General features: G+C 49.1%; 1 protein-coding gene across 1 annotated transcript in view; it reads right to left on the bottom strand.

Moving 5' to 3' along the window:
- SPECC1 (sperm antigen with calponin homology and coiled-coil domains 1) overlaps positions 1-26,243 on the bottom strand; it is a 206,620-nt gene extending 180,377 nt beyond the window's left edge. Inside the window, exons 1-2 of the mRNA XM_089900267.1 lie at positions 26,021-26,243; positions 2,189-2,355 (exon numbers count right to left, since the gene is read on the bottom strand). Coding sequence (XP_089756393.1) covers positions 2,189-2,335 — 147 coding nt within the window. The 5' untranslated portion in view covers positions 2,336-2,355; positions 26,021-26,243. The remainder of the gene's footprint in view (positions 1-2,188; positions 2,356-26,020) is intronic.
- Positions 26,244-26,447: the final 204 nt, after the last annotated feature.

Here is a 26,447-nt window from a genome sequence, read left to right as displayed (position 1 = left end):
GGCGGGGAGGACGGGCTGAGGCCACACTTTACACAGGCTGGTCAGGGGCGCGCCTGACAAGGTGACCTTGAGCACAGACTTAGGGGAGGAGAAGCGGCAGAGTGCAGGGGGTGGAGGGAGGGATGCCCCAGGCTGAGGGGCAGCTACCACACCTGGCTCGCACGAGGGACAGCACCAGGGCACCTGGAGGCAGTGTGTCCGGAGCCCGGGCAGCCTGGGGGGCGGTAGGGGTTGGACTTTGCTCCCCTCTGAGTCGGTGGGGAGAGCCTGGAGCGTATTAAGCGGAGAAGTGACATGACTTGTGTTGAAAGGACCGCTCAGCTTCTGCTGAGAACGGAGCATAGGCCTCAAGTGAAAAGCAGGAAGGTGGTGGCATGTCCCCGGTGGTCCCCAGGAGGCGGTGGGAGCTGGTGGGAGTTGACATCTATTTTTAAGGTAGACAGCATTTTGCCGATGGACCACAGGATGTGAGAAAAGGAGGGTCCAAGGATGATGCCACAGGCTCTGGCCTGAGCGACTAAAAGATGGAGTTGCTGGGGACTTCCCTGGTGGCAAAGTGGTTGGGAGTCCGCCTGCCAACGCAGGAGACAGGAGTTCGAGCCCTGACCCGGGAGGATCCCACATGCCGCGGAGCAGCTGGGCCCGTGCGCCACAACTACTGAGCCTGCACTCTGGAGCCTGTGAGCCACAACTACTGAGCCCGCGTGCCACAACTACTGAAGCCCACGTGTCGAGAGCCTGTGCTCTGCAATAGGAGGAGCCGCCGCAGTGGGAGGCCTGCGCACCGCGGCGAGGGGTGGCCCCCGCTCGCTGCAGTTGGAGAAAGCCTGCATGCAGCAACAAAGACCCAACGCAGCCAAAAATATAAATAAATAAAATTTTTTTTAAAAGATGGAGTTGCTGTTTACTCAAATGGGAAGAGTCACCAGGGGCAGGGGCGGCAGGTTTAGGGGGGCAGGAGAGATGGAGAGGAGGAAGAACAGATCCAGTTTTGAATAGGTCACCTTCAAGGTGCCTTGTAGACATCCAAGAGGTGGTGTCACAAAGGCAGTTGGAGGAGTGCTGGCTGGAGATGCAAATTTGTGGGTCATCCACACATGGTGTTAAAATTCATGAGAGCAGAAGCTGTCACCTAGAACAAGTGTCCTCACCAGGGACGGTGCTGTCCCTCATGGAGCATGTTGGAAATCTGTGGGGGCATCTTTACTTGCCACCGCAATTGGAGGTGCTACTGACACCTAAGGGACAGGAGGATGGAGATCGTGAACGTGACAATCTAGCACAAAGAATTGCCCTGCATCCCACACGTCTCACGGATTCCACAGACACTCAGCGGTGGAGCATCTTCTTATTGTTATCCGAGCCAACAGCATCCCTTTGTTTTACATGTAAAAACAGTGTATTTCTTGTACAACTTTAAGATACACTCAACTTTCTAAGAGTAACGAGGGGAGGCTGCACTTGGGTTCAGAACTTTACGAAGAGCGCTCAGCATTCAAACCAACACGTCACGCGTCTCCCCCTCGACCAGCCTTCCTGGTACCTGACACGTCAGCACGACAACCCTGAATCCGTCTGCCCAGAGCTGCCACACCCACAGGGCTCCAAGGAGCATGGGGGTCCTTCAGCGGAGTCACACGCAGGCAGACGTGGGTAGAAATGCGGTTTACTTACCTGTAAGCGATGTTCCCTTTGTTTGGCTTTTATAGTTAGGATACTACACTGACTTCTCCAAAGTGTGTGTAGGTAGGTGACACGGTCTCTGAGTTTCATCTCAGGGTGAGGAAGGAGGCGCCCCAGCCCACCTGATATTAGGAACCCCTGGGGGGTGAGAAGGAGCCAGCAGTGGAGCCCCCAGGGGCTGCCCGGGTCAGGGGAAAGGAACACTGAGAGGAGGGAGCCCAGCTGCAGGCAGGTGGGGAGTTGACACCTGGATTGTCAGCATCCTGGTGACGCTGAGCCTGTCTAGTGGGCGCTGGGGGTAAACTCTGGCTGGAGAGTCCACATGGTCCAGGGCAGGGGATCCCAGTCACCCTGTTAAGCTGCACGTTTCCCCTCTCCACCCCAGGGCACTCCGACTGCATCCCCTTTGCTCTGCGCCTTTAGGTCAAGCAATGCCGGGGCTCCTGGGGCCTTGCTCACTGTCGCGGGGCGCCCAGCAGCCCTGCCCTGTGTGTCCCATCCATACCTTGCTGAGTCGGGACTCAAATGCCAGCGAGGTGGACGACTTGGAGCTCTTCATGCCAGGAGGGGGGAGGGGGAGGGGTCGCACGCGGTCCACCCCACGGCCTCCCACTCTGGTGACTGGACTCCAGGGCTTGGCTGCACTCCTCATGTTTGTCCCAATGGGTCCTTCTGTACAAGAGCAGAAAAGAAAAAGCGTGTGTCCACACTTGAACCACCTGCTGAGACATATCACAGAGATCCATCCCCACGCACCACGGGCACCACCGTGGTCATGGAGAACGAGCCTTCGGGATGGGGCTGCACATAGAGCATCTTACTACTGAGAAGGTACCTTTGCAGCAGGTTTCTTTCTCTGGCTTCACTGCAGCTTTCATGAAACTATTAACAACACATGTGCAGGCTTCCCTGGTGACACAGTGGTTAAGAATCCACCTGACAATGCAGGGGACATGGGTTCGAGCCCTGGTCCGGGAAGATCCCACATGCCGCGGAGCAACTAAGCCTGTGCACCACAGCTACTGAGCCTGCGCTCTAGAGCCCGCGAGTGACAACTACTGAAGCCCGCGCGCCTAGAGCCCGTGCTCCGCAACAAGAGAAACCACCGCAATGAGAAGCCCGCACACCACAACGAAGAGTAGGCCCTGCTCACTGCAACTAGAGAAAGCCCGCACACAGCAACGAAGACCCAATGCAGCCAAAAATAAATGAATTTTTTTTACGTGCAATATTACTGATGCTCTGACATTACTCTTTGGCAAAATGATGGCTTCTCCTTGGTCAGGGGCACCTAGCACAGTCTTACTGCATATATATATATATATATATATATATATACACCCACATAAAACAGCTTCACTCAGCTTGAGTCAAGACACGTTATGCCCATAAGCCTTGCCGTTTTAGGGTTGATAATTGAGCAACTTAACGTAATTTCCAAGTAGACATAAATGAATTACTTGAAAAACAGATTTCACAGAAGCACAGGTTTTTTTCTTCTTTTGGACAAAAATGGTATCAAAACTTAAAAGGGTGCCCTCAATAAATCTGTGAAATAAATTTTAAAAAATGAATAGGGCAGCTTTTAATTGGGCAGACCTGACATCATAGGACAGAGTTACCCACCCTAACTAGAACGTTCTATGAAAGACAATTTATGCAAAGGAGCAGGATGCGGTTAAAGACCTGGGGGGTGGGGGAGTGTGAATCCACGTCCCAAGGCAAGCAAGACAGCCTGAGTCCTTCGATCGATGCTGAGGAGGTGGGCCGGCCGTCTCTTAACCTCTCTGAGCCCATTTTGTTCTCAGTAGCACAATGGGACCCTGACTCTGCTGTCCCCGTGGACTCTCACGACCAGGGATGTGAGACAGAAGACCAAAACCGCAGACAAGAAACAAACTGAAAAAAAGCACTTTAAAAAACGCCACTAAGGGGCTTCCCTGGTGGCGCAGTGGTTGGGAGTCCGCCTGCCGATGCGGGGGACGCGGGTTCGTGCCCCGGTCCGGGAGGATCCCGCGCGCCGCGGGGCGGCTGGGCCCGTGGGCTGTGGCCGCTGGGCCTGCGCGTCCGGAGCCTGTGCTCCGCGACGGGAGAGGCCGCGACGGTGAGGGGCCCGCGTACCGCAAAAACAAAAACAAAAACAAAAAACACCGTTAGGAAGGAAATCCAAAACAGAGGGGCTTTATGTATATGTACAGCTGATTCACTTTGCTGTACAGCAGAAACTAACACAACACTGTCAAGCAACTATACTCCAATAAAGATTAAAACAAACAAACAAAAAACACACCACTAGGTGACAGCTAATGCCAGTGGCCGCACTCACAGGACCCGGGGCTAAATAACTGCTCCCCAGGATCACAGCTGGTGCTCAGCGGCTCTGGGCCTCCTCTCCGCTTACCGCATCCCAGGACACCCTGTCCGTCCCTCTGAGAAAAAGAAAAGGCTGCCCACTGCCCCCAGCCTGGCGCAGTGGGGTCCTCCTCCCATTCTTATCTCCTTTCCCAGGGACACCATTTCAACCCACAGCGTCCCAGCCAGGGCCATCCAGTTCCTGCTCCTACTTAAAGGGATTAGCTGGGGGCAGGGGTCCAAGACCTGGGGCTCATTCTGCAACACTGCTATCCTGGCAGCTGTGCCAATGTGGCTACAGGTGAAAATAATATTTTTTAAAAGATTTATTTATTATTTATTTTTGGCTGTGTCGGGCCTTAGTTGGAGCATGTGGGATCTTTCCTTGCAGCGCACGGGCTTCTCTCTGGTTGGGGTGCAGGGGTTTTCTCTCTCTAGTTGTGGCGCGCAGGCTCTGTAGTTTGCGGCGCGCGATCTCAGTAGTTGTGGTGCGCGGGCTTAGCTGCCCCGCAGCCTGGGGGATCTTAGTTCCCTGACCAGGGATCGAACCCCCATCCCCTGCATTGCAAGGCAGATTCTTCACCACTGGACCACCAGGGAAGTCCTGTGAAACTAATATTTTTAAGACAGCGATTTGTTTTCTAAAGTGTTTTTGAGAAAAATTATTCACGATTTCAGTTATATGACTAGTTCAATAGTCTCAGCTTGGTTCCAGGTATCATGATTTTTTAAAATTCTATATTTAAAAAACCACTTCTCGTGTATTTTACGATGTTCAGCTCCAGCTATTCTTCTTTCTCGGCCCACAATTTTTAATTATGGTTTCCACAGCAACAATGAAAGAATTCCTAGGTTAAGACCTATAGAGCAACTAATTTTATTAAATGAATATAAACGTAAAATGAACGAACATAGCCTGAGTGATTCTTGGAGAGAATTACTGATGAATTTTATCCAGGACTGCAGGAACAACCAGTAACATGTCAGTGTGACTCATGGAGACAAGAAATAAAATACGTTTCATGAAGACGCCCTTTTACGTGATGATTGCAACTACTTAGAGATGATTATTGCAGGGCTTACTTGATGAAAACATAGGTGATTCTGCAATGCATCTATGCTTTCCAAAATCTGCCCAGGTCATCACCGAAATGAAATGCCTCTTGTTTATTCCCCAGAAGGAAGAAAGAATGTGAAGAGGAAAAGCAGAAGAAAGATGATAGAAAATTTCCCCAATGTTGCCCTAAGTCCTTGGCAAAAAAAAAAAAAAAAAGTAATAACAATAACAGAAATAAACAAAGGAAGGAAAGAAGAAAGGAAGGAGAGAAGGAAAAGGAAAGGGGGGGAGGGGAGGGGAGGAGAGGGGAGGGGAGAGGAGGAGAAAGGCATCCTAGTCAAAACTCCAGATCTAAACTCTTAATCTCTGACAACCTTCTAGACAATCACCTGAAAAACACGCAGCCACTTTTTTTTTTTTTTTTTTTTTCATGCAGCCACTTTTCAAAGGCTGCCTGGTTACTTGCTCTGAGGCAGAATTCTCAGGTTTACTTCCTTTGCATCATCACACCTTTCTTTATTCTCCTAGAACCCTGAACCCATCAAATTACTCCCAGACAAGTGTACACAGAGGGCCTTCCTCCCGCGGGCCCTCCTCACTGCCAGGCTCTTCTTCCTTGTCTCCCTTCATGTGTCTTTCCCGTTATCTCCCCAGACGGAGGCTTCTATTTTGTATTCGTGCACAAGCCAGGCTCTTCAAATTCCATCTTCTTCCAGAAATCAAAATACACAGAAATGAAGTAAGTAACGTCCCCTCTTGAACCAGGAAGAGAGCCCTAACGGTAGGGAGCGTGCCAGGGGGTGGGCTGCCGGGGTGGGGGGGGTAGTGAGCTCTGCCAGATCAAAGCAGCTCTCCAGGGATGGACGACAAAAGGATGAGAGCAGAGGGTGGGGACACCGCTCCAGCCAGGCTGAAGGCCAGCTTTGCACCCTTCTCCCCACGCTCCACGTCCAGGACCTTGTTAAGCATCGCCCAACCCCCATCCAGCAGGACTGGTGTCTTCCTAGTGTTCTCCAAATCGGCCTGCTCTGGCCCTGCCCTCTGTCCACTCCCAAGAAGGCCTCCTGCTGGCAGGGGGCAGGTGCCCTCAGGCCCACTCCTAGTTTCTGCAGCCTTTCACCCAATCCGCTTCCCGCTGTCTCCTCTCCGACCCTCCTCTCGCCCCTCACCCCGGGCCTGGTGTCAAACCCTCCCTGTAATCCTACGAGGTAAGGCTCACCTCCGTTCAGGGAGGTTAAGCAACTTGCCCAGACCACAGAGTTTATGATACAGCCAGGATTCAAACCCAGTTTTAATGGGCTCTTACACACCAGGGTTGGGTACGGCCTCCCTGGATAATCTTTCTCCCGCGGGAAAGCACACGGGCTTTTGGATCCAGTGTTCCTGGTCAAAATCCAGCTCCACTGTTCATTGCGTGAGCTGGGGCATGCTTGCCGAACACTATGATTCTCAACATCGTCACCCGATAAATGGAGTTACTGGTGCCTGCACTGCAAAACTGAAGATGAAGGAGGACACGGCACCCGGAAGACACTCAGCAAACCCCAGATGCCACAACTGTTCACCGTGTTCAGCCGAGGGCCGCTCTGCTTTATGAACTCAGCAACACCCAGCAGTGGATCGGTGGGATCAATGTGCACTGGCCGGGGCCACCTAAGGAAAGAGCTCTCTTTATACACAGAGCGGCCTGTTTTCATTTGGGAACGTCGAAGAGGGAAAGTATGGAGGAAGATGAACACCGAGAGCAGACACCTTACAGTCACTAGAACTGGCCCCCACTGCTGAAAGAGAAACACGGGCGTGAACGCTGGGTGAACGATACTTTTCTTAGGGATGTGAACAAGTAACGGAAAAGAAATAGACGGGTTCCGGCCAAGGACAAGATCATGGGAAAAGAAGTTTCTATTACTAATTCCCTGATTTCTAAAAATCCACCTAAACATCTCAAAGACGGTTGCATCCACTGTTGCAAAACATTCACTTGTAAGTAGATCCACGCAGTTCAAACCCGTGTTATTCGAGGGTCCACAGTACAGTTAAATTTAGGAATTCACTCCCACAGGGGTGGGGAGAGGGCCTTCCCAGGGGTGTTTTCCTTAAATTGTTCATTTTATTTAATTATCAAGCTCCTTTCCTCGCCAGAATCGTGGAAGACTTCTCTTTAAACCATAACTCATTAGTTGTAATGGAGTTAAGTAGAAAAGATAGAAGAGAGAGAGGGAAGAGGGAACACAGTTAGGAATACGGTGAGTGTCTGGGCACCGGGGAGGGTCAGAGCCCCTCCAACATGCTGCTGGGCTGCTTCATCACCGCCTTCAGAACCTGGGCTGGAGGGGTTGTCTCGGCCCTCAGATTGGTTACCCTTTTAAGGCAAGAAAACAGAAAGGCGACTGGGAAACCATTCTGGACCATCACAAATAACAGGGAGCGTCCAGGGACTTCCCTGGCAGTCCAGTGGTTAAGACTCTGCGCTTCCACTGCAGGGGGCGAGGGTTCGATCTCTGGTCGGGGAACTAAGACCCTGCATGCCGCGCGGCTTGGCCAAAAATAAATTTTGAAAAAAATAAGGAGTGTCCGGGAGTGGGAGAGGGCATTGAGGCTTGCACTGCAAGTACAATAAACCCCAGGAAGCCGAGAACTGAGGCTTCGAGTCTGAGAACGAACAAACTAAGAATGTTCACATAGCTCAACTACCAGGGGACTCGGCAGGAAACAGAAGGCAAGTGAACAGCATGCCGAAAATAGCTAGCTAGAGCTTTCTAGAACACGTGCCCAGTTTGCTCTTGACCTCTTCAGCAGGGTGGGTGGCTGATTCTGCCCCCGGGGGGGGGGGAACATTTGGCAATGTGCGCAGCTGCTTTGGGTTGTCACAACTTGGGGCGGGGGGAGGTGCTAGGGTAGAGCCAGGGATGCTTCTGGACATCCCAGTACCCAAAGGGCAGCCCCACAACAAAGAAGGATCCAGGCTAAAATGTCAAGGGTCGAGGTCGAGAAACTCAGTTCCAGAGGAAGAGCGAGGCTCCTCGGGCGCTGATTCTCAGGCACCTGGTTCGTTTATGCTAACATTGGAACGTTTACGCTGAAAATCTAGTTTGGGAGCAGCTGAGGGAATCCCAGACTTCGGCTGGAGGCCACAGGAAACTCTTCAAAGCCTATTATTTCCTGTTAGTCTCGACATGAAAAATCATCCCGTTAGCCTTAGATTCCCTCCTGGTAAATAAATAGAAAAGAACAGGTTTCCACACAGCATCAGAAGGAAAATGGCAAACAAAAATTCACTGATCCTATCAGGAGAAGTCATTGAAAGAAAACGAGAACCAAGAAGGGATAAGACAAAAACTAAACAGAAGAGAACATTTGCATAGCACTAGCCATACCATCTCAAGCCAAAAACAAACTTTGGAAATGGAATAGGGACTTGCAGAAACTATGACACACTGCCACGAGGTGGAGACCGTAACAAATAGAGCTTAATCTGGAATAAGAAACAGGAGGAGCTGGTCTCTAAATATGAAATGCAGACCCCAAAGAGAGGCTGTAATCTGGGAGCTATATTGAGACCAAACCCTGAGAATCGCTGCCCCAGGACATCCTTCTGTCTCCAAAGCTGAACCAAGAAGCCGGCATCCCACAGAGCTAGTGGCCCCTAATCAGTAGTTATTTCCTTACTTATAACATGGCTTCACATCAAAGAATTAAAAGAATGAGCCAAGGCAGTAGAAAGGAGACGGAAATAAAATACTTCCAAGAGCTCTTTCTATAGGAATAGTTTGAAAAGGTCTGTTGAAAGAGTAACTAAGAATACAAGCTATAGTCTAGTGCCAAGACCATTCAATAGGGAAGGACAGTCTTTTCAGCAAAGGGTGCTGAGAAAACTGGATATCCACACCAAAAGAATGAAGTTGAACCCTTACCTTACACCATATACAAAAATGAACTCAAAATGGATGAAAGACCTAAATATAAGAGCCCAAACTGTCAAACTCTTAGAGGAAAACACAGGGGAAAAGCTTTATGACATTGGATTTGGCAATGAATTCTTAAACATGACACCAAAAGCACAGGCAACAAGAAAAACTAGACAGATTGGAATATGTCAAAATTAAACACTTCTGTGCATCAAAGAACACAATCAACAGCGTAAAATGGCAACTCACAGAATGGAAGAAAACATTGGCAAATGGGTTTGCTGTGGACTGAATTGTGTCCCCTGTCCCACCACATTTACATGTTGAAGCCCTAATTCTCAGTGTGATTGCATTTGGAGCTAGGGCTTTTAGGAGGTAAAGTAAGGTTAAATGAAGTGATAAGGGCGGGTCCTAATCCAATAGGATTGGTGGCTTTATTAGAAGAGGGGGAGAGAGAGATCTTTCTCCTGTGCACACACACTGATGAGAAGCCATGGGAGGACATAGTGAGAAGGCGGCCATCTGCAAGCCAGAAAAAGAGCCCTCACCAAGCACCAAATCAGCCATACATACCTTGCTCTTGGACTTCCCAGCCTCCAGGATGGTAAGAAATCAATTTCTGTTGTTTAAATCACTCAGTCTATGGTATTTTGTTATGACAGCCCAGGCAGACTAAGACAGGGCTAATATCCAGAATATATAAAGAGCTCCTGCAACTCAACAACAAAAACAAACCTGTTTCAAAGATGGACAAAGGGCTTGAATAGACATTTCTCCGAAGAGATATATGCACGGCCAATAAGTACACAAAAAGATGCTCAACGTCACTAATCATTAGGGAAATGCAAGTCAAAATCACAATGAGATACCACTTCATACCCATTAGGATGGGTACTACCAAACCAAACCAAACCAAACCAGAAAGTAACAAATGTTGGCGAGGATGTGGAGAAATTCGGAACTCTTGTGAACTGTTGCTGGGAATGTAACATGGTGCAGCTGCTACGGAGAACAGTATGGCAGTTCCTCAAAAAATAAAAAATAGGGCTTCCCTGGTGGCGCAGTGGTTGAGAGTCCGCCTGCCGATGCAGGGGACGCGGGTTCGTGCCCCGGTCCGGGAAGATCCCACATGCCGCGGAGCGGCTGGGCCCGTGAGCCATGGCCGCCGAGCCTGCGCATCCGGAGCCTGTGCTCTGCAACGGGAGAGGCCACAGCAGGGAGAGGCCCGCGTACCGCAAAAAAAAAAAAAAATTAAAATTAAAAAACAAATAGATTTTACCGTATGATCCAGCGATTCCACTTCTGAGCACATTCCCAAAAGAACTGAAAGCAGGGTCTCAACGAGGTATTTGCACACCCATGTTCAGGGCAGCATTATTCACAACAGCCAAAAAAGGTGGAAGCAACCCAAGTGTCCACTGATGGATGAACGGATACACAACATGTGGTCTATACATCCAGTGGAATATTACTCAGTCTTAAAAAGGAAGGAAATTCTGATACATTCTACAGCATGGATGAATCTTGAACACATCATGCTAAGTGAAATAAGCCAGGCAGAAAAAGACAAACACACTTGTATGATTACAGTTATATGAAGTACTTAGAGGAGTCAAATTCACAGGAACAGAAAGTAAAATGGTGGGGGCCAGGGGCTGGGGGAGTGAGGAACAGGAGTTAGTGTTTAATGGGGACGGAGTTTCAGTTTTGTAAGATAAACACAGTTCTGGGGACGGATGGTGGTGATGGTCCCACAACAGTGTGAATGTACTTAATGCCACGGAACTAAACACTTAAAAATGGTTAAGACAGTAAATTTTATATTATGTGTATTTTACCACAATTTTTAAAAATGTGATAAGAAAGACAAAACAAAACAAAAGCTATAGTGTAGGAGAGAACCGCAGATTTTCATCTCCATTTCGGCAAAAGCATCGAGAAGAGCTCCAAAAGGACCCGTTTACAAGGGGCTGGGCCGGCCTAGAGGAGCAATGCGGGCTAGGACATTATCACCCCCGGCCTGCGGGTCGGGGAGGAAGCCGCTGGGACCCGGAGAGAGCTGTACCAAGAGCAGAAGCTGAGGCCTCGATAGAGAAATGCAGCTAACCCAAACAACTCAGTAGCACTGGGGTCGGGGGCAGCGGGAGCAGCTGGGGAGAGAAAGGCCTCAAGGGCATTCTCCCCTCCCCGACCCTCCAGGGCTACCCACGGGCTCAGGGAGAAGGCGGGGGTGCAGGCGTGGAGCGGCCACCACTGATGCGGCATCCACAAGGTGGTGGCAACGTGGACGGACAAACGAAGGCCTGGCCATCTCCCACCCGCCTTCCAAAGTGAGCTCAGAGGTCTCCCTCCGGAAGCCTCCCCCAGCCCAGGAGGGCCTCCTCGCGGCTCCTACCCTCGTCTGTCCACCGACCCGCCACGCAGCTGGCCTGTCGCCTTCCCAGGGGCCGCCTGCCCGAGCACAGCGCGAAGACAGTCCTGACTCCGCAGCTTCTCCCGACTTCCCGTTTCTGTTATCCTTGTAGGGCTCCCTCCCGGCCTCCCAGACTCAAAACCTCAGGGCATCGTGGCCTCCCCGCGGCCCGCGGCCGCTTATCACAGCCTCGGCTGCCGGGGGAGCTCAGGCTCCGGCACCAACGCCGCGAGCCCTCCTTCTTCTCCGCATGGACAGAGCACAGCTCTGGCTCCTCCGTCCCGGAGCCACCCCTTCCCCGCAGTCCTCCTGCCCGGCTCCAGCGCTCAGCTGAGGCCGCCGCTCCCGCTCAGACCCTCGGTCGGTGCTCATCTTCAGGCTGACGCTTCTCACAGCGTCTCCGTGGCAGGCTCGGGGCCAGAGGCAGAGATGTCACCATGCTTCACAGTCAGCGCCCAGTGAGGCCCCAGGAATTTGCTCACTTCCCAAGCCGGGGCCTGTGCTCAACCTTGCTCCAGATCAAGGGACTGCCCAGCTGAGCTCTGCCCTGCGGTGCAGCCAGACCCAGACCTCCCCACCGTTCTCGTCTGGGGGCACCCACGGCCCCGGGACCCTCCTCAGAGACCTCCCCCAGGAATGTTCCAGCCCCTCCTGCGAGGCTCTGCCAACAACTTTCTGATACTCACCCGCCCAAGACTCCCCCCGCATTTCCCTGCCCCCTCCCCGTCCCGCCCCCCTCCTGATGCCGCAGCATCCCCGGGTCCCCAGCTCTGCTCTCGCCCATCTTGCCCACAACAGTTAATGCCACTCAACAGCTGGAGGGCTCTTTAAAAACACAAATCATGGGGCTTCCCTGATGGCGCAGTGGTTGGGAGTCCGCCTGCCGATGCGGGGGACGCGGGTTCGTGCCCCGGTCCCGGAGCGGCTGGGCTTGTGAGCCATGGCCACTGAGCCTGCGCATCCGGAGCCTGTGCTCCACAACGGGAGAGGCCACAGCAGTGAGAGGCCCGCGTACCGCAAAAAAAACCACCAAAAAACCAAAAAAACAAAAATCATAAAAACGGGTAACACGGTACATTTTATGGTATGTGTGTGTTTTTAACCACGATTTAAATTTTAAAAATTATTAAAAAAAAAAACACGCAAGTCAGATCATGTCCCTCCCTACGGAGAAACTTGCTGTGGCTTCTCACTATATTTAGAGTGCAAATCCAAGATCTCTGTCACAACCCCAAAGTCCTAGGCCATCGTGGGACTGCCCGTCTGCATTCTGAGACCCTCCCCTTGTGTGCTGTGGGAGCTACTCCAGCCCCTCGGACCTGCCCAGCTGGTTCCCAAGGAGGGCCGTGGAACTGGAAGGCCCCCCTCCAGCTCTTCACACGGCCCGAGGGGGTGGGGGTGGGGGTGGCGGTCCTTCCTCCAAAAGGCCTTTCCCTTCCAGTCTCCGGAGGAGCTCACCGCACAGCCCTCCCGTCATTCCTTCAGAGCTTCTATCACCAAAGCCAGGCTCTGGCTGTACTGATCATCCATCGTGGGTCCTCAGCCTCCGCCCACCCCCTGCAGCTCCCAGGGCACTTTACCTTCCGGTTCGTCACAGTGTTCCCGGATGCACCGAGCAGGTGCTTAACCAACATCAGCTAATGAATGTTTAGATCCTGCCTGTCACTGAAGAAATGTGTGCAAGTGTCTCCCTGCCCTTCCCTCTCTAGCCAGGCACCCAGATTCACAAAGTATTTGCTGAATTAATCAGAGAACACAAAACGGAGCCGTAACGCAATGACAGTTCTTCTCCTGTAAGACTTATAAATGCCTCTAAACAATTACCAAATAAGCAGTCCCCAGATTGCTTTCAGGATGAGAACCCCATGGATATTGATACAGAGCCTTCCAGCGTTATTACCTTGAAAACAGGGTTCATGTTGATGTATACGCATTAGCCTTATGAAATTCATCTCATTAACTTATAACATGCTGGAGAAATAGTTCCCAAAGTTATTCAACACCAAACCTCTGAAATCATCTACTGATTCATCTCCATTCGTGAGTTTATTCCCGAAGGACAGCTTTTTCTATTTCTGCTAGACATTCCAGTTTCACCGTAACAGTCAATAATAGTTTACAAATTTTTTTTTTTTTTTTGCAGTACGCGGGCCTCTCACCGTCGTGGCCTCTCCCATTGCGGAGCACAGGCTCCGGACATGCGGGCTCAGCGGCCGTGGCTCACGGGCCCAGCCGCTCCGCGGCATGTGGGATCTTCCCGGACCGGGGCACGAACCCGTGTCCCCTGCATCGGCAGGCGGACTCTCGACCACTGCGCCACCAGGGAAGCCCAACAGTTTACAATTTTATGCTCTAAGATTTCAGACACCTTAACCAAAACATCACAATACATGCATTTATGTTCGATGCTCTGTTAAGTGGTAGCCAATGGCAACCACAGGTTTAGGGACCCAATAAGTTAAAGTGTCAAGTCTAAGTACCTTTTATGCAGCCTTTTCTGTTTCTTTGTTCCTACCAGGGGCCCCTCAGTCAGGTGGGACAAGGGGCAAGGCCCTATGATGTCAGTGGCACAGCTTCCAAGGAAACAGGCGGCCACTTCTGAGTCATTCTGTTCTATTTCCTCTAGAAAACAATGCAAACACTGCAGGGCATGCCACCCCCAACCCCAGTACCCCCAGCAAAACCCTCTGCCCTCCACCACTCACTTCAATGCACTTGCCCTACAGAGATGGGGGGCACGCAAGTCCCCTCCCCCAGCGCTACAGGGCACAGATGTAAACAGGGGCCCTCCGTCCACGGGCGGAGAGATGGAGCCCCACCCCACATCCACCGCCCCCCTGGGCTCACTATACGTTAGCCACATGGGCCTCTGGCCATGTTTCTGATCTTGTGTGTGTCTGTCTGTATGTATACCTGTGTGTGCATTGTCTGTGTCTGTGCCTCTGTGTGTCTGTGTGTGTGTGTGTGCATCTGTGTGTGTCTGTGTGTGTGTGTGTGTGGCAGTGGGAACAACCGATTTGTTTTAGGATTTTTTTTCTATTGGGGTATAGCTGAGGTACAGTGTTGTGTTAGTTTCAGGTGTACAGCAAAGTGATTCAGTTATATATACATATATATATTCTTTTTCAGATTCTTTTCCCTTATAGGTTATTACAAGATATTGAATATAGTTCCCTGTTCTATACAGTAGGACCTTTCTGGTATCTATTTTATATAGAGTGTATATGTTAATCCCAAGCTCCTAATTTAGGAGTTTGGGAACAAGCAACTAAATAAGCAAAGTAAATCTTGAGCTCGACAAAATGAAGAACTTGTATAGGGAAGAAACCAAGACGGACTCTGGTTGCCTTCTTGCTTCTTACTCAGAAAGGGCGGACTTCTCCTCTGATCGGTACCTTCAGAGGCCTGTGGTCCCTGACAGACTCACAAAGGACCCCATTGGCGGCTGTGGGTTTTCTATAACGATGACATTATTCTGAAAAGGCAACCCCGAGTCATGGGAGCTTGAAGGGTTCAGAGTGGCAGGGTCTCAGCTGGAGATCAGCCACGCTGCGTGCTGTGGCCCAGGAGTGTCGGGAGGCCGGCCAGGGTGGCCCCTGGCAGCCCGTCCATCTGTCTGCCTGTCTGTCTGTCCAAGGCACTGAAGAACCTCCCGGGAGAACTCTCATCCTGGGGGCCCAGGGAGGGAGGCAGGGACTCGGCCGGGAAGATGAAGGGCCCTTTCATCGTGTCTTTGGGGGCATATGGAAGCCCTGGCTCTTGGTGTTGGCGGAGGAGCGGCAGTGGGCAGGCCAGGCTCCCAGCTGTGGCCCCAGGAGCTGGGTCTGCAGCACCTCGAGTGCAGGGACAGGACAGCGGGGCAGGGGAGGGACAAAGGGAGGGACCGCACAGCTGCTGACCCTGTTAGCGGTCTGTGTTTGCTCCTGGACCACAGGAGGAAACGAGGGGGAAACAGAACTTTCCTGGAGCTTCTACAGGCACAGAGCGTGCAGGGGCCTGACTCAGGCCCGCACGGTGGCACTGGCCACCCCAGGCGTGGCAGACACCCCCTCTGGGTAAGGGGCAGAGTCCGTCCCTCCAGCAGGGCTGTAGGGCTCTGCCATTGCTCTGGACTTCCTTATTGTTACCGTCTTAAGTTAAATCACTGGACGTGCTGATTTCTTTTTTGTTTTCACATTCCTGAGATATTCTCTTCTAAGCCACAGGCTTCAGCTATTTTCCTGTAGTGCCAGCCGGCTCATGAAAGCAACTGCTGTCCTTTGCAGGGTTAACGTATTCAGCGCCTGGAGCATGCCCTACCTTTCCCCAGCACACCACACTTTGAGGATTGTGTTTTAAATATATACAATAGCCACAAATATGAGGGATCGTGTACAGGCTGCTCCTGGGACGACCTTGTCATCATGGGTGCCTCGCAGGGGTCTTGGGAGCGAATCTACAAGGAACAGCAGGACAGCAGCGGCTCTGTGGTCCACCCCCAGGGTAGGAGCCTGAGACAATGATGCCACAGCACTGTGGCCGCCCCCTAAGGATGGGCCCTTTGTGATACGGAAGAAAGATAGTCCCCTGTCCCTCAGGGGACCCGGCATGAGCCATGTCACCAGGCTGCCCCCACCTTCTCTTTGTTCTGGGATGAGGCCCACCGTGTGCTCTGCCCACGCCTGCCAGGCGCCCTGCACTCAGATCCCAGCGCCACAAAGGATGGGCAGCTATTCTGCCACCAGCCTCCAGGCCTCCCCACTGCCACTCCACACCCAGGACAATGGCTCCCCACCCCCACTCCTACTTTCAACCTAACCCCTACCGTCCTGTCCTGCTCCCCCACCACTAGGAGTGTCCACAGCACCCCAACCAGACTGACACCCTGCTGACTCATCTCCCACCCCGGCTTCTCGGCCCAGTGGATCCTGGAGCAAAGGACCATCTCATTCCTCTGTGGTTTCACAGCTCTCCACCCACTGTCCGGGCCATAATCATTGTTGTGTAAAGACAGGCTGAAAACCTCAATAAAACTAGAAAGCTGCTAGAAGAAGACAGGAGAAAATCTTTGTGCCCTTCAGTCAGGCAATGATTTCTTAGAATCAACACCAAAAGCATGATCCATAAATAAAATTTTTTTAAAAACTGATAAATTGGACTTCATCAAAATTTAAAACTTCTGCTCTTCAGAAGACATTGTCAAGAAAATGAAAAGCCAACTGGAAGGGAAGCATCCGCAAAACACAAAACTGATAAAGGACCTGATTCCTGAATTTAGGAGGAAACTCAGCAAAACTCAACAATGACAAAACACACAACTCAATAAAAAATTGTCAAAGATTTAAACACTTCACCGAAGAAGATAACTGGACGGCAAATAAACACATGAGAAGATGCTCAGTGGCATGAGTCATTAAGTAAATGCAAACTGAAACCACAGGAAGATATTACTACACGTCTAATTAGAATGGCTTGAAGCTTAAAAAAATAAAAACAAGTGCAGGCAAGGATATGGAGCAGCTGGAACTCCCATTCATTGTTGATGGAAATGCAAACTGGTGCGGGTGCTTTGCAAATCAGTGTAGCCATTTCTTATTGTTAAAAAAAAAACCCCAAAATTTAACTGAGTAAATTTTAAAGATCTTATTGGCTTTACTGAATGATTCATAAATAGAGCAGCATCCCATCTAGCACACAGAGAGGAGCTCCGAGGAACTGTACAAAGTGAAAGACTTTTACAGGCAGAAGGAGCGGGAACAGGAAGTTATACTCGGCAAAAAGCAGGCTGGTTACTGCAAGGTCACTTCCCTTTAAGGGATGCAGGGGTCCGCCCGGCAGGTGACCTCACTGGTGCTGATCAGGGGATTCCCGATTCCCTGGTTAAAGATCCTATTTCTGGGAGAGGCTGAGACTGTAATTAAGTGAAATTTGGTGGCGTGGGGCTCAGCATCAGTGACTCCATTTGGGGCCTCTTGTTTTTAACGTTACAAAATTAAACATGCGCTTGTCATACAATCTAGTAACCCCACTCCTCAGTATTTATCCAAGAGAAATGAGAACTGTGTCTGAGTGGGAAGCCTGATTCACAGGCTTGGGTTCTGATGAAATAAAACGCCTATTTTAAGGCAAGACAAGAAAGATGTAAACAGAAACTTTTTTCTCAGCTTTTGGTCTCCTCCCCCGCCTCCAGTGTACACTGTGTATCTGCATTAACCAGACTTCCCCCCAATGGCAGAGATAACTGCTCAACCGTGCAGATCAAGTTTTCTCCTTCTGCAACAAGGACCTACTGTAATAGCACAGGGAACTATACTCAATATTCTGTAATAACCTGTAAGGGAGAAGAATATATATACATGGATATATATATAACTGAATCACTCTGCTATACACCTGAAACTAACACAACACTGTAAATCAACTACACCTCAGTAAAAAAATAAAATTAAAAAACAAAAAAACAAAAATGTTCTCCCTCTGGTACCAGCCATGTAACTCGTGACAAGACAATATTCCTTTCTCAGTCCTGTAAGGGGCCACGATGACCACCACTGGCCTGGTGCGGGCAGACATCTTTGGTGGACTTTATATATGAAGCCAATATATCATTTCCCTTCAAGACAGCGATTGGTGCAGAAGAGACTGGTCAGAAGACCTAGAGAGATACGGGGCCACACCTAAAGGAAGTTCTTAGCTGAAATACTTACTTATGACCTTACATTAGCATTACTAGCTATGTTACCTGTATCCTGCCTATTTTACAAAAGGATGGCTTCTTACGTCACCAAACGTGTGACTGAGCCTCAGATAAAGTTAATGATGATCAGGGGACTTGAAACGACTGACTAAATACATAGTTCTGCAAGATCAGTGATTGTAACAGTGTAACTCTAGAATTGGGAGGAGGCCACAGAGGGAACCGTCTCCTAGACCATAACAGGCTGGAGGACAAGGGGGTCCAGAGGTTTTGGGCAACTATTAACAGGGCCTAGTCCAGTATCAGCACATCGAGGGGCACATCAACAAAATCCTCACCCGACCTGGGAATGAGCATTCCTAGGACCGTGGGACAAATTGGTCACTAAATGCCTCCCAAACCTTTGTCAAAATTAAGACCAAAAGGGAGGGGCCTGTAACATAAAGAATGTAGCACACCATCCATCCAGTTCCACAAGAACCAAGTCATCAGCCACTGCAGTCAGTGACCCATAGGACACCTTGAAAGGAATTCTGAGCAAACACCAGGATGAGGCACTTTGTGTTCTGGGAAACCTGGCAGAGCCAGCCCTCAGACAGTTAGACATTTCCAGGAGAAATTTTTTATGAACCTGGATTCTTGCATCTTCCCATACTTAGAAAAGCACTTAAAAAAAAAAAAGCATTAATTAAGGTGTCTGTTCCTAGTGACCAGCAGCAACCTTCTACTGAGATGAGTGCTTCATTGTACGTACCCCCTTTGCCAAAATCACAGCCTCCCCGCCTTACCTCTTGGGAACAGCTCTCAGAGTTACCTGACAGGCCGTCTCCCGGGTTATAATCCCTGGGTTGGCTCGTATAAAATGTCCATTTCTTTCTTAGATTGACTATCAATTAATTTTTGCATCGACAGTTCATAACGGCAAAAACTGGAAACAACCTGTCTCCATGGTGGGTGGTTAGACAGACTGGAGTGGCCGTGCAGTAAAACACGCGGTGAAAAACAGTGAAAAAGAAGGAGCTAGTGGTACATGCAAAAAAGTGGATGAATTATGCTTAGGAAAAGAGGTCAGCCTCAAAAGGCTTCCTGCTACGGGACTCTATTTACATGATGTGCTGGAAAAGGCAACACCCTGGGGACAGAGCACAGACCAGCAGTTACCAGGGCCTGGGAGTAGAAGGAGGGGTTGTGTATATGAAATATATCTGGCCTTTGCCTGTGGTTCCTGGTATGGGGCTGGTCACCAGGAAGACCAAGTGATTAGAGGGTTGGGACCTCAGCCCCTTCCCCCAGCCTCTGGGAAGGGGGAGAGGTTTGCAGATTAAGCTCCATAATCTCTTGGTGGACATGTACACATCCAGGAGGGTGACACACACCAGGTCCACAGGGACAGGAGCTCCTAAGGAAGTGCTCGGGACCCTTCTGAACCACCCCCTCTGTACCCCTTCATCTGGCTGTTCATCTGTATGTAGCCTTTATAATATCTTTGATAATGAACTGGCAAATGTAAGGAAATGTTTCTCTGAGTAGCAAATTAGTCAAATCCGAGGAGGGGGTCCTGGCAACCTCTGATCTATAGCCGGTGGGTCCGAAGCACAGGGGTCAGCCCGGACCTGCGATCAGCGTGTGAAGGGGGGACAGTTAAGCCTTTACACTCTGTCCAGGTGGACAGCGCCAGAGCTGAGTTAACTGCTTGGTGGCTGGAAAACACCTCAGAGGGGCTGACTGTAAAGAAGAGCCAGGAGACCTGGGGGCGACTGTGGCGGAGGTCACACTTTGCAGGCATTGGTCAAGCTCATGTGGGCTGAATGAATGCCATCTCTCCTTGGCCCAAGCCCACCTTCCCAAACTCGCTTCTGCTCCCCCCAGCCTGGGCTTCCCTAGCCCCCAGCAGCCTGGGATGCCCACATCCCAGGCCTGAGCTGCCTTTCTCACCCTCACTGCCCTTTACTCAAATCTCACCCATCCTTCAAGCCCCAGATCAGATGTGACTTCTTCCCTGTAACCTCATCTGACTGCCACCTCCCCACACCCACAAAAAGCTGGAAATTAGGGCTTCCCTGGTGGCGCAGTGGTTGAGGGTCCGCCTGCCAACGCAGGGGACACGGGTTCGTGCCCCGGTCCGGGAAGATCCCACATGCCGCAGAGCGGCTGGGCCCGTGAGCCATGGCCGCTGGGCCTGTGCGTCTGGAGCCTGTGCTCCACAACGGGAGAGGCCACAACAGTGAGAGGCCCGCGTACAGCAAAAAAAAAAAAAAAAAAAAACCGTTAAAGGGCTTCCCTGGTGGCGTAGTGGTTGAGAATCTGCCTGCCAATGCAGCCCTGGTCTGGGAAGATCCCACATGCCATGGAGCAACTAGGCCCGTGAGCCACAACTACTGAGCCTGCGCGTCTGGAGTCTGTGCTCCGCAACGAGAGGCCGCGACAGTGAGAGGCCCGCGCACCATGATGAGAGTGGCTCCCGCTTGCCACAACTAGAGAAAGCCCTCACACAGAAACGAAGACCCAACACAGCCATAAATAAATAAATAAATAAACTTTTTAAAAAAAGAAAAACGTTAAGGAAGAATAAAATGTTGCCTCTCAACACTGCCTCAAATGTTGCCTCTAAAATTCCTAAAATTGTGAACTTTCCCAATCCCGAGCCTCTACAGCTGGGATCCTGCTCCCTAAAATTTTCTGGCCCGTGGGCCCGGAAAAGTGTCTATTTATGTATTTATCTTACACAAATACAGACTCATGAAAAACTCAAACATGGACGTATATCTAGAAAAAGGTAAAAGAGACCTTGCCCTAATTCTCCCTACCTCTCCAGAAGTAACACAGTGAACAGCTTGATATATCCAGAACTTTTTAAAAATGAACTTTTATATTCATACAAATAAAAACCTAGAGTTCAGGTTTCTTAACATAACGACATTTTTAATGTAAATATGATTACGTTGGATGTGCTTACTTGAAAACATGTACAGTATTTTCTAAGACATTAAAGGCTATTACACGTTTTGGTAGGTTTTGTAAAATTGCCGTACAAAAAAAGCTTTGCTAATTCTTGTTCCTATTAGTTGTGACTGCCAGTGCCCATCTCCATATGTTCTCTTTGATGCTGCCTATCTGCTACAGGGAAAGTGACATTTCATTAGTATTTGAATTTGCATTTCCAAGATTCTTACCGAGGTATCTTTATTGGCTGTCAATATTTCTTCATATATTTATGGAAATAAATATACATTTCTATTTATAAGTTGCCTTTGCCCACTTTTCCTGTGTGTCTTTGCCTTTTTCTAATGGATGTGTGGAAACTCCTCTCTTATAATGGTTAGCAGCTCTCTGTGGTAAGGGCACTACACATAGTTCTCTCTGCCACATGCCTGTCTTTCAATATACCAAGTTTTTGAATGTGTATAGAGTCAAGTGTGTCATCTTTTTCTGTCTCCCAAGATTACATGAAGGGTTGTCTTAAGTCATAAAGGGAAAGAATGACACATTTGACTCTATATAAGAAATACAAGGGAACCCTCCTACACTTGGTGGGAATGAAAACTGGTACAACCATTATGGAAAACATTATGGAGGTTCCTTAAAAAAAAACTAAATATAGAACTACCAGATGATCCAGCAATCCCACTCCTGGGCATATATCCAGAGAAAACCATAATTCAAAAAGATACACGCACCCCAGTGTCCATTGCAACACTGTTTACAATAGCCAAGACATAGAAGCAAGCTAAATGTCCACCAACAGAGGAATGGATAAAGAAGATGTGGTACATATATACAGTGGAATATTACTTAGCCATAACAAAGAACGAAATAATGTCATTTGCAGCAACATGGATGGACCTAGATATTGTCATACTGAGTGAAGTCAGTCAGACAAAGACAAATATCATATGATATCGCTTATATGTGGAATCTAAAAAAATGGTACAAATGAACCTATTTACAAAACAGAAAAGGAGTCACAGACATAGAAAATAAATGTATGGTTACGGGGGGGGGAAGGGGGATGAGGGATAAATTGGGAGATTGGGATTGACATATACACGCTACTATATATAAAATAGATAACTAATAAGGACCTACTGCAGAGCACAGAGAACTCTACTCAATACTCTGTAATGAGCTATATGGGAAAAGAATCTAAAAATGAGTGGAGATATGTATATCTATATATATAGATAGATATAGACGTATCTATATAGATTTATCTATATCTATATATATATCTGATTCACTTTGCTGCACACCTGAAACTAACACAACATTGTAATAAATCAACTATACTCCAATAAAAATTACATTAACAAGAAACACACAGAATGCATATTTATGTATATAAAATAGATGTACAGGGGCTTCCCTGGTGGCGCAGTGGTTGGGCGTCCGTCTGCCGATGCGGGGGACGCGGGTTCGTGCCCCGGTCCGGGGGGGGGGATCCCGCGTGCCACGGAGCGGCTGGGCCTGTGGGCCGTGGCCGCTGGGCCTGCACGTCCGGGGCCTGTGCTCCGCAGCAGGAGGGGCCACAGCGGTGAGAGACCCGCGTACCGCAAAAAAAAAAAAAAAAAAAAAGATGTATACATATATATATATATGTCTCTACGCATATCTGTGTACCCCAAATACTTTTTCAGTATTTCCTTGTTTAACTTTATTTCCCCACCCCAGCAACCCATGGCGTGGACACTATAACCATGCCCGTTTTACAGATGAGAAGACTAAGGCCGGGGAGGCTGAGATGGAGCCCTCGCTGCCAACGACTCTTCCTTTGACTCAGCGTCCCTCCACACAACCCATTCTCTCCACACATCTTAAGACACAGCAAAATCAACAGAGTGACAACAGCTCAGACACGGTCAGCTCCTATAAATAAAACAGACAATCCAGATACCACAGAACAGCTGAGGGTATAAACTGACAAAATTATCAAATATTAGAGAACATAGAGATCACTCATAAATGACAATGGAAAAACCGCCTAGCATTATTTTGTTTAAGTCAAAGTCCACTTTTCACATCAGGCACCAAAGTAATAACTAGAAGGAAATAAATCCCTTAAAAAAAGATAGATTTCTAAAGTGAGAAGAAAGAGTTAAAAATGGACAGATGTGACTATGCAAAAATGTTAAATGGCTGTATGGTTTTAAAAAACTCATTTTAAAAAGGTAAAACATAGTCTGGGGAAAATAACTGATGAAACTTTGAGAGTAAATCTTTTAAAAACCTTTATGGGGACTTCCCTGGTGGTCCAGTGGTAAAGAATCCGCCTTACAATGCAGGGGACGTGGGTTTGACCCCCGGTCAGGGAATTGAGATCCCACATGCCGCGGGGCAACTAATCCCATGTGACACAACTACTGAGCTCACGCGCCTCAACTGGAGAAGAGAAAAACCGCACACCGCAACTAGAGAGAAGCCCGTGCACCGCGACGAAGAGCCCACATGCTGCAACTAAGGCCCAATGCAGACAAAACTAAATAATAAATAAATCTTAAAAAAAAAAACTTTATGAATTAGCCACCCCCACAAAAAACTCATTAAGACCCTAATAGATGAATGAGCAAAGAGAAGGTACAATTTGTAAACAAACGTGAAAAAAAAGTTCATCGTAACTATATTAAAAAAGATGGAAAATTACCAACAGGTGCTTCTGTTTTACCTGTTCTTTTTTTTTTCTTTCATGGTGCTGTCACTGGAATGGATAAAATTAAACTGACATCTCACACACAGTGTTGGTAGAAAAGCAATCTAGCAACACATACAAAGCACTGTTAAAAATTCCTGCGCTTTGGGCTTCCCTGGTGGCGCAGTGGTTAAGAATCCGCCTGCCAATGCAGGGGACACGGGTTCGAGCCCTGGTCTGGGAAGATCCCACATGCCGCAGAGCAACTAAGCCCGTGTGCCACAACTACTGAGCCTGTGCTCTAGAGCCCACGAGCCACAACTACTGAGCCTGCGAGCCGCAGCTGAGCCCGCATACCACTGCTACTGAATCCCACGCGCCTAGAGCCCGTGCTCCACAACCAGAGAAGCCACCGCAATGAGAAGCCCGCGCACCTCCACGAAGAGTAGCCCCCGATCACCGCAACTAGAGAAAGCCTGCGCGCAGCAACGAAGACCCAACGCGACCAAAATTTAATTAATTTTTAAAAATTCATGCGCTTTGACCCAGTAATCCCACCTCTGAGAATCCATTCTACAGATAATCCAAAAACTTGGGGAAAATTATACGGACAAGACAGTTACTGACGTGTCCTTTATCATAGCAAACAAACAAACAAAAATCAATCCCATTTTCAAGAACAGGGAATAGTTAATTAATTTATGGAACAAACCCTTACTAGAACATTATACGCCATTAAAAATAATTGTGAACTAATAATATAAAGAAGTATGCTATAATATTTAATTGTACAGGTCCAGAGAAATATAGAAATTTGAAGTCGTTTTAGTGCATGGGATTGAGTCACTCTTTCCTCTGATTTCTAAACTTACTCCGGGTTTCGAAAGACCTGCGTTCCAATCCCAGACCACCCCCACCCACCAGTCAGTCTGCCCTTGGCCAAGTTACAAGACCTTTCTGTGCCTCAGTTTCCCCACCTCGAAAGTGAAGACCGCACATGTGGGCGCCTCATGGGACGACAGTGAGACTCAGAGAAGATGATCCTCGGGGAGAGCTCAACTGCTGTGTCTGCCACGCAGTAAGCAGACAAAAGTGGTATGTTTATCATTTTTAAAAATATTAACATGTTTGAAAAATAAAATTGAAGCGCGGGAAAAAGATGCTTCCCATGCAGTGGCTTTTCCCAAATGAAGGTGTGGTCTTGTCTGTTTTGCACTCCCTCGACTTTCGCGGGTGTCTTCTGCTGAGACAACACAGCGACTTCCACGTAAACTCACTTGGCAAAGGAGAGATGAAGGGAAGTGAAATGGCCACTCTAGCCAGAGCCATGTAAAAATGTATAGTCTGTGGGGCGCAGCTGCAGAGAATGGACCCAAGGTCCAAGGAGCACATGTGTGTCTCCACCTTTGCATCCTAATGGGAGGGGGCAAAGCACATTTCTCGAGTCAACTTAAAAAATGGACTTTCTACATAACTGAGCTAAAGGTTTGATTCTACCAAGAGATTAGACTCAATGGGGAAAAAAAAGGGGAAAATAAAACCCAAACTTAATTTCCAGCAGAGTGGTGGAGACCTTTCAAAGTAGCTGGAGCCCTTTGCCAGGGCGGGTGGGGCAAAAGACCGTCTAAACAGAAACCATATAACGAGTAACTTCCTAGAAAAGCCTCTATCTTTGTCATATCTTTGAAACTCTGCCATCTAGGCCTTGCAAGCACAATGTTTGGCCCAGATACTGAGCACGGGCACGTTATCGGGCCCTCTGCAAGGAGGGGTGGGTGTGCTCCCCAGAGCTGGTCTTCCAGGGGAGAAGGCCCTAGAACCTCCTGGGGTGAAGAACCAGGCAAGTGGGCGGCTCCCCCCATGGGATTTCAGACTTCCACCCTTGGCGAGAAGAACGCACAGAAGCAGCCCTCTTCACCGCGGTTGTGAAACATAGATCTCCACGCTGCTAGGAATTAGTACCCACCGGGAGGATTTCTCTTCCAAAGACCTTTAGACGTTTAACCTAAAGTTAGCATTAATTATCCTTACTTGGCAAGACGAGAAAAGTGACAGACAGTGAGAAAAGACAGTGTTTTCAAGCTGTCAGAAGATGTCTGAAATCCATTTTTAGGCCCCCAAACATACACGTAGCATGAACTTGCCCAGTCCACAAACCACAGGACGATATATTAATAACGCTGTAGTCACAGCAGGAGTCACCGGGACTTGAGACGTTACAGCCACAAAAGAAGAACCTCTTCCCACAGATACAGCTGTTCTAAGAGTTTCCACCTCCATCTTAAAGAATAACCAACCGGGTACTTACTGCAAAACCTTTGGCTTCTCCTGCTTCTCAGAGCGGCTGGCCTCAATCAGCAAGCCAGCCGCACTATTTTGGGGTTTGGTGCCGGCCGGGAGGAAAACCACACTCGAGGGGCCAGGCACTGAGCACTGGAACGACGCTTCGCTCAGGAAACAGGCGGGCTCTGCTCTCCAGGGTTTCCGACGGCCTCTCCCTCTGCCTCTCCCTCCCCTCCACCCCCCACCCACTCCCCTCAAAAACCTGCAAAATCACTTCTATCCTACTGGTTCCTGAATACTTCCTTTGAACCTCTCTGAAACATAAGGATTTAAAGATGTAGGCTGACTAGTTTCTCGCTGATTGCTCCCTGAGATATCAAACAGAAAAAAAAAAAAAAGCCAGTCTGCTCTTCAGAGGTGAGTCTGCCCTGAAGCCTCAGGGTCCCTTCCTT

The sequence above is a fragment of the Delphinapterus leucas genome, chromosome 19 (genome assembly GCF_059928025.1).
Source record: "Delphinapterus leucas isolate spDelLeu-1000000601 "Yukka" chromosome 19, BTC_Dleu_Yukka2, whole genome shotgun sequence".
In the NCBI taxonomy this organism is placed as follows: Eukaryota; Metazoa; Chordata; class Mammalia; order Artiodactyla; family Monodontidae; genus Delphinapterus; species Delphinapterus leucas.
The sequence above is the reverse complement of the archived record's forward strand: the minus strand, read 5'-3'. Positions and strand labels throughout refer to the sequence as shown.